This window comes from Larimichthys crocea, chromosome X (genome assembly GCF_000972845.2).
Source record: "Larimichthys crocea isolate SSNF chromosome X, L_crocea_2.0, whole genome shotgun sequence".
In the NCBI taxonomy this organism is placed as follows: domain Eukaryota; kingdom Metazoa; phylum Chordata; class Actinopteri; family Sciaenidae; genus Larimichthys; species Larimichthys crocea.
The window spans coordinates 32,604,791-32,613,741 of record NC_040020.1 but is presented as its reverse complement, the minus strand read 5'-3'; the positions used below and the strand labels follow the sequence as shown (position 1 = coordinate 32,613,741).

General features: G+C 40.6%; 1 protein-coding gene across 1 annotated transcript; it reads right to left on the bottom strand.

Annotated features, from left to right (window-relative positions):
• Positions 1–5,379: 5,379 nt before the first annotated feature.
• Positions 5,380–6,658, bottom strand: LOC109138850 (putative nuclease HARBI1). Its single transcript, XM_019260391.2, has 3 exons — positions 5,932–6,658; positions 5,709–5,821; positions 5,380–5,628 (listed from the first exon to the last, which is right to left on the bottom strand). Exons 1-3 carry the CDS (start codon positions 6,368–6,370, stop codon positions 5,488–5,490), a joined length of 693 nt encoding a protein of 230 aa, XP_019115936.2. The 5' UTR covers positions 6,371–6,658; the 3' UTR covers positions 5,380–5,487.
• Between the last annotated feature and the right edge of the window lie 2,293 nt (positions 6,659–8,951).

Here is an 8,951-nt window from a genome sequence, read left to right as displayed (position 1 = left end):
TCATTTGTCACGTGACAGGCCACTCAGGCTGTGTGAGGAGCAGTACCCACAGCAGTATGTTCATATGCAGTGTTCTTTCAGTTAAAAGACTCGAAGTTCCAAACACTATTGGATGGATCGGCCTTTGACAAGTCATCTGGTCTAAAATATTAGCATTAACCTTTTTCACCTGACTCAACAAACACACCTCTCTTGAAGCCGATCATTGTTTTGGATTGTACCAGACTGGAAAAACATGGCTGGCTAACATGGAAATGTGGGTAAATTCCCTTAAAACTGATCAAATTAAATCACTGAATATATTTTAGGTAATTAAAAGCCACTCATGGTTTGTGTTATGACATATTAGATGAAGGTTTGGGGGCTTTAAGAAGCAGTGAGTCGAGTCTTGTCAGATAAGTGATTGCCCTCTGGCCTGTTCACACATCTTCACTCGACAAAACAGTTCCACCAATTGTTCCCTACACACTTTTAGCTATTCTGCTCATTTCCATCTGAATTATTAATCTGAGACACCACTAGAGAAGCTTTGCATGAATCACTGCAGGATCCTGAGGAGGTCTGTCATGCACAGGTACCACGGCGAATTCCCCACCATAGCTTCCCCACAATGCAGCAATAGACCGAAGAAGCACAAGAGTTCAGGCTTCGCCCATGTTTAGTTTTGTTAATTAATACATTTAGATGTAGTGACGTAGCCCTTCATGCAGCCTCCTCAATCCATCTTCTGTCTCAAGCCTACTTTGTTCTGATTTCTGAGCTGTGCTGTGTACATCAGGGTAGTTTCAACTTCAAGGAAGCCTAGTGATACAACATGACTGGTAATATGTGGTGCTGGATTTGATGAATTTACTGTTTATGGGACCACAAATGAGACAAGATCTAGACTCAGACTTGGACGCCTCCAAAGTGTAATGTTTCTGTGAGCCGGGCCTCGCTGATAACTGGACAAAAACACACAACATTTAACTGGGACTGGACCCAGTTGACTTGTGGTTAGCGGTCAGCTACTTAGCAACAAGTAACGCTATATGTCCATCCGTAAACTTAAATCTTAAATCACAGGGAGTTGAGAGTAGAAAATCTGAAAATATAACTTTACTTAACACACATAAAAAGCACTTTCTGCACAGCAAACAAAAACCTGAACATTTGTCCTGAGCAGAGTGGTGGATGAACACATCCTTGTGGACATGCTCAACTATCATGTGTCTAAGGCAGATGACAGTCAAAGAAGTCAGTGTTGGCAACATTGCATTCAGTAGTATTTCACACACTCAGAATTACAGTACAATAAATATGGTGGTGTTTGTGCAATAAACATGGAGCCGTCTCTGACAGAGCCCTGGTTTCCTCATACTATGTCAGCTTGTTCACTTGATCAAAGTGACTCACAGGGTTAGCTGCAGCCAGCTGCTTGTTTATGTCCTGCCCTTCATCTCCAAGTTGGAAAGTAAGAGGTGTCAATCAAAAGCTGGTTTGGTGGGGATGGTGTTTGTTTTCCACTCACACAGGTGTTCACTCTTCTCCATAATTAGACTGCCTAACAGGGCTGTGTAGGCGTGAACAGACTGCGTTTGATTGACATCTTCATCCCCAACTCTCCTACACCTTCGTAGGCAGGTCAAATTATACCTTTATAATTCTGTTTTATAATAAATGGACTGAGGTGACCCCAGTCAAAGTTAAGCTGCCACAGTAACACCTGTGTGGGTGTGCAGAGCCTTTATGAGTGTGCAGTATGATGATTAAAAAATAATTATTATGTTAGAACATGTCAGCTTTTTCTGCAGTAAAATGCGATGTTTTAAAAAGCTACGTGAATGGCAGCAGAACAGGCTGTAAACACAACACATCTGACAAATGACATAACACATCACATCTGACAAATGACATAAACCAGTCACAGAGAGACTTATAATTAATTACATTTCTAAGGTTTTAATTTGTTAATATGCTTGGTGGAAAAGGAAAATACATTTTTTAAATTTTTTCTATTTTGTATCATCTGATACGAGCTTAAAGGAAAAGTTCCCTTTACTATGTTTTATTTAAAATATTCTTATTGATATAATATTAATACATACATGCATACATACTACACTGACCACATAAACTGCATGGATGCATCTCATTGCTCATTTCTGAAAAGCAAATTTGACCCTGTAATCTATCAGCACAGCTAGGAAACTAATAGGTAGCACTGTGGAGAAATATTAACTGACTTAGTGGTTCTGGTCACTTATTTTTAAATATGTTTACCCATGACTGCTAGTGTAATATCTTTTTTCAGTATGTGGACAGTTTGAATAGTTTTGACAGTTGAAATTTAAAATCCAATAACTAGCAGTAGCTCAGTCTGTAGGGACTTGGCTTGGGAACCGGAGGGTGGGCGGTTCAAGTCCAGTATGGATAAAGTAAGGAAAGTGGACTGATAGCTGGACAAGTGCCAGTTCAGGACCCTTGAGCAAGGCACCCAAAGCCCCCAACTGCTCTCAGGGTGCTGCTTTGTGTGGCTGCCTATCTCTCCACCATCTTTTTCCACATTTGCGTGTCTACAGTATATGTCTTGCATGCCCTGTGTGTGTGGTTGTATTTCAGGTAAAAATGTATGTCGAAAGATTTGAGTGATTTCCCCTCGAGGGATCAATAAAGTATCTCTAAACATAAAATAATAAATTTATTGATTAAATAATGCACAATTAAATATTGATTGTTGATTACTTAGCCATAATGATTTTCACACAACCCCACCACACCAAATAAGTTGCCCATCCCAATTGACCTACACAAAATATACAATGATGCTACCACTACCAATTCTACTACTAACAATAATAATATATAACATATAACCATATATCCCAAATATTGATAGTAGTTTCAGTAGTTTCCTTTATAAGAAATATATCTACTGTATATATCATGTCTAGAATAAAGTAGCTAGCCTAGCTAGCAAGTTCCAAACTTTCTGTTTTTATTCCTTTAAAATAAACTGGTGGCAGGACAGGTTGACTCGGTCAAAAGAAAGAAGCAACACAAGAAGATGGGAGCATTAAAGCAGACAGATTTAGAAAGATAACCGCGCTGCTCACTGTCACGGCACAGAAACAATATATCTTCATCACTTCTGTGTTCGCTCAACCAGATGACAAAGATAAGTTTGACAAGGTCTTAAAGAAGTTTGATTCACACTGTGTGTGGAAGAAAAGCAAGCTTTCTCTCTAACCTGAAGCTAAAAGCACAATATTGTAATTTCAGAGACTATGATTCAAGATTGAAACAAAAGACAAGAAGCTCTGAGATAAATTATTGAGAGAAACAGAAGTCAGGCGGAAAGTGCTGTAAAAATATGCCAGGCTGGTGAGCCAGAATGCCAACATGTACTATTTCTTATGAGCCAAGGTGGAAGTGAAAGGAAAACCAGCGGGGCAAGTTCACCTGAAAAACCATTATGCAAAAATGTGCTAAAAATAAGAAGAAAGAACATTGAGATGACAATGAACATTTGTTTTGATCAAGATGGTGCACTTAGTGTGCCCTTTTGTTTTTAAGGACATTGTGTTTTCTTTGTATGAAAGGTTTTATACTAATAATATCTGATTCATTAGTCAAATCCCTTGGTGAGCCATCCTTTTATTCCTATGGTCCATGTCTTTGTATCGGCCTCCCTGAGGACAGTGAGGTGATATGTTTTTTTTCCCTATCTTGAGTTTTCAGTTGTTTTAAACCTACCTCCAGTGTTTCCTTCACTGCAAACAAAATACACTGGCACTGGTCAGACTGGATAGAAAGTGCTTTGTAAAATGACAAATGGATTGCACCAACAGTTATTTAGGATTGACACAGGGGAAATGAGAACAACATCGAGGACAGCATAAAAACCTCACAGAAATACAATACTGATGGAGCGTCAGCTAAAGCAAAAAAAGGATGAAGATTTAAGGTGGCAGAGAAACGCAAGTTTGTCATCATGTCCAATAGTTATCAATCACTCCTTGGAGATAATGGCTCTGAAGATCAAGAATTATTTAAAAGAATGAACGGTAAAAACATAACAGTGGATGAAAAAAGTAAGGAAACAATTCTGACGTTATTAAAAAAGGTTATGCAATGTTCAAAGGACACGCCACATTTCAATACACCTACACCAGCTCAAGAATGAGCCTGTACTGTAGTGCATGTTCTACAGCAGGGGTAGTCAGTTCTGATTTCAGGAGGTCCGTAGCATCATCATTTTTAAATTCATTATAATTTAGTTATACATCACAATTATTTTAGATATTGAAGCAGCATTGTCATTGTATCAACATCTGCACTGTGTGAAGTCAACGACTCAAATCAAACAAAGATAGCTATAATTCAACGTCACACCTTACACTGCCTGTGATTGGCTGACATTCTTGCCCTCACCTTGACCAATCTCATGCCTAAACCCAACCAACTTTTGGCAACGAGTACTGGGGTCTGTTTCACAAAGCAGGTTCAACAAACTCTGAGTCAAAGCCTGAACTCTGAGTTGATCTACTCTGAGATAGGAAACTCTGAGTTTTCGGTTTCACAACAGCTGATTTGAGTTAGTTTAATCAACTCAGAGTAGTTTAACCTGGAGTTAAACATGAGCTCCACAGACATATAAAGCCAGCATCAATGGAGCCCAGATTCGATGATTGAACATGGAAACTGACAGAAAGAGGGCAGCATTTTTCACCCCAATAGAATTGGAAATATTAATGACTGCATATGGAGAATATGAGCATGTCTTTAGAAAGAAGTGCAACACTGCAGCGGCTGCTAAAGAGAGGGAGAGGGCATGGGAGAGCATTGCTGCTCGGGTCAATGCGTAAGTTTAAATGTAATATTTTGCAATCACAATAACTATTGAAGGGCAAATTGCATGAATGGAGCCTATTAATTTATTTCATGTAGGTGCAATCCGGCGGGGGAGAAGCGCACTTGGCAGCAACTTAAGATGAAATATAAAAACATTGTTCAAACAGGTCAGACATCTGCATGACTTGACTCTGAACTTCTTTGATCCCTTCCATAATGCTCTTTTAACACTCAAAAATGTCTTCTTTATATTGTATTAAACAATGAAGCCTGGGGCTGGGCAGCAGCAGGAGACTCCCCTGACCTCAACTGCAGAGATTGACACAGTGAGACAGCTGTTCATGAAACTCCAGAGATTTATTGTGTGGAATTCATGTGCAACAGGTTAATTTTATGTCCTCTTTATGTATTCCCAGTTACCAGTAAAAGAAATTTATAAAATTCACCTCCTAAAAAAAATCCAGAAGACCGATAAAGAAATGCTATACCTCGACCGCCAGATTAAAAAAGCAGATTTGGAAATCCAAATACTGGAACATAAATTAAAGGTGGGTGCATGGTCACATGTCAATTATGTCAATGTTAACTATTGGAACATTAACTTAACTAGCTTTTGTATTTGTAGGAAATAAAGAAGACCAACTGAAATGTGCCTCATGTTTTTATTTGTGGTGGTGCTTTAAACTCAAAAGTGATTAGTACAAATCGTGTCTCTGACCGCTCGGCCATCCTGCATAGCTGGCAGGTGGACGGGGCCTCCACATTGGAGATTATGTGTGCAGCATCACATATGATCTTGACAGTGCAGAGAATGACAGATAAATTAAATTATGAGGAAGTGCTTAACACAGTGAAACTTCTTAGTCTACATGTACCTGCACATTAATGCTGTGAATGGACTTCCTATTCACATAATCAGCCTCATTATGTGAGGGAGCCGTGATGGGAATGTGCGTACCATCTATGCAGCCAATCACATTGGGAAATCCTAAAACAAATAAAAATAATAAAAATTACTAATTCAAGTCTGAGGTGGCAGCACAATGTCATAATACAGCCTGATATTAAAGGAATTCAACAGATCTCTACATCCTTCACCTGCGATCCTGTGGAACTCTTCCTTAATGGCCCTGACAGGTTTGTGTCCAGGGAAGACAACAAATATAGGTAAAAGTCTTTTCAGGGCGAGGCAGACTCTTCTGATGGCCCTGCATACAGTTGCCTTACTCAAGTGCTCAGCATCTCCGATGTTATACAAGAAACTGCCATTGGCAAAAAAACGCAGCGCCACACACAAAATCTGCTGCGATGTGAGCGCATGACTGCGACTCGTGATGTTTGAAATGTGCGGACGGATGAGGTTGTGTATGTAAATTATAGACTGTGAAGTAAAACGGTACCGCTCAAAAAGAAAATTGTCCGGGAGGGCTGAAATATCTATGCGTGGTCTGAGTACTCTCTGCCGACAGATATGTAATTCCCTGCGCAGGATTGCTGCACCTTCGTCCACAGGATCGTGATCAAAAGGACACGCCATGTTCAAACGTTGCCTTCTGGAACTAGAGGACGTTCTGACAGCGCAGGAATGAGGAAATCAAATTAAGTATGTGGCTCTGAAAGTGGGCGGAGACAGAGAGAAACTCAGGGTTTCTTCAGGAAAACCTGGTCCCGACCAGGTTAGATTCACGGAGTATGTTACTATGGCAACTGAGCTCGAGGTTAAGTTACCTCACTTTGTGAAACAGGTTAGAGTTAACCCTCTCTCTCGGGTTTGACTGACCCTCCTTTGTGAAACGGAAAACTCTGAGTTTCCGTGATTCCAGGGTTAACAGACTTTGAGTTTTCAATAAACCTGCTTTGTGAAACGGACCCCTGGCCAATCAGAGACCGGTAGGATGTTCCTTTCGCTGAGTAGCAGTGTAAAAACACCGGTCACTGGTCAAAATGTAATCTTCACCAAAATTGAGTAAAACTTAGTGATATGTCATTTCCGGCTCTGTGTCCAGACAGGACAGAGTCTGGACCCAGAGTGGAGTGACCTTTGCCCTACAGAGTGCCAGCACTATTTCACCATTCTCATTGGGTAAATTCCAATGTGTAAATATGTGTCAAGAAAACAAGTGAGAGTCGGCTCAAAGATCTGAAGGAGAATATAAAATCGAACACTACCAAATCCCAAAAAGAGAAGAAACAAACAGGTGTGAACTATTTCAACAAACTGGATGCTTTGCAGGAGTTTGGGCAGCTGGAATTTTGCTCAGAAAGTAAGTAAAGTACTGCACCATCAATATACAACCACTGTTTCTAAGGCTCCCATTTGGCATCATCTCAGTGGGTCGATAATAGAGGGTGTGGAGGCACCAGGTTGTTTATAGATTACTTGGTGGTCTGGGGGTTTTACACAACATAATGAAAGACTGGAAAAACTCCTACAGAGAGTGGACAGAAAAAGGTTCTTGTTGGATGTCTTAGAAATTACCATCTTGTGAGACAAGCTCACAGGAGAGGAAGGTTGATCATTCAGAGGTGCAGGCCGCACTGTACATGTCTCTGACTGACAAAAAACAAGTCCTGAAAGGCACGGCAATGATAAACTTCCGTGGTAAATTAATTCCTAATCTCTCCTCAAAGGCAGCATGCTTCAGAGAGTTGCTTGAACAGTAGAAGGTGTTTGAATGAACTGCTCAACATGAAAAAGAATATACTGAAAGAGACTCTACTACTGAGCCGGTCTGCACATTCTTAGACCTCTTCAAAAGAACAAAGATCTCCACTATCGCTTCAAAAGACTGGGATTGTGAGCTGGACTGCTCCAAGCTAAGGGGGCTGGTTAACCGGATTGAAGCCAACATCAAACAGTCCTCATCCTCCTAACAGGCCTTTTGTTTTTGTTTTTTTGTAAAGAAAGGATGTGTTCTTTGTTTTCTTAAATCACAGATAGCTATGATCTTGCCTGCTTTTCCACTGCAATTCGAGAGGTAGTGCTGCTGGTTTATGGAGTCTGTCAGTCCAATTATGGTCTGCAACACACAGACCAGAAGAATTTGCAAGTTGTTATTTCACTTGTCCCATCTCCTGCTACATAAAAAAGAGGGGACACTGGTGTATGTGTCAAGATCAAAGAAAGAGACTCAAAACCTTGATGCTTGATTATAGAATGAATCTTTGGGCTTGTGTGAGGGTATGTAAAGTTTCAGTTATGTCTAATCTGAAACTTTTACTGCTGAAACGTCAGTGGATCTACTGACTGAGTCTACACACCAGTGAAATAAATGCAATGCTGGCTGATGCTTTGTGTAGGGCCCAGCACCTAGCACTAACACACTAGTCAGCTTCTCAAGCAAAAACGCACAAATTACATAGGAAACTGCACTCTGTGCTGTGGAAAGTGGTCAACCATCTCCACAGTGGATGGTCAAAATGAAGCTGCCCACAGTTCTGTTGTGTCAGAGCAGATCTGAGAGTGTTGCTCAGAAGTGTCATTTTGCAATCTGTGCGCCAGGACATGGTTCACTATATCCACAAGGAACATCTTGGCATTGAAAAAATGCAAAAGCGGAGCCAGAGAATCAGTTTATTGGCTTAGTATCAACATGGATATTGAGAAAATATGACAGTACACTATAAACAAATAAAAGAGCCAATGCTGATTGCAAACATACCAACTGAACCACAGCAGAAGGTGATTTATTCCATCTGAATGGCTAGGACTACCTTCTGGTAATGGATTATCACTCAAACTACCCCGAGGCAGCATAGCACTCCAGTACATCTACACATTCTGTCATCACACATAGGAAACACTTTAGTCAGACATGGAGTCCAACAAGGTGTGGTCAGTGACAATGGTCCCCAATACAGCTGTGGGTCAATTTAGGGAGTTTGCCAAGCAGTATGGATTTAAACAACTACCTCTAATCTGTATCCAAAGGCTAATGGACAGGCAGAACAAGGGGTCCCGATAGTAAAAGGCTGTTGAAAAAGGATACAGGGTTAGCTTAGCAAAGCAGGGAGCATCCCCTGCTGTGTGTCACAACGTGCATGACACACTCCTACACAGAAGGAAGATAAAACTCAACTTCAAACAGAAAATGATCTATGACAAAGAAACCAGGAGA

Coding starts and splice junctions, on each gene's coding strand:
- LOC109138850 (XM_019260391.2), bottom strand. CDS start 6,370: ATGGCGTGTCCTTTTGATCACGATCCTGTGGACGAAGGTGCAGCAATC. Junction 5,822..5,931: donor AGAGTTCCACAGGATCGCAG/GTGAAGGATGTA, acceptor TATTTGTTTTAG/GATTTCCCAATGTGATTGGC. Junction 5,629..5,708: donor TTCACAGCATTAATGTGCAG/GTACATGTAGAC, acceptor TGCACTGTCAAG/ATCATATGTGATGCTGCACA.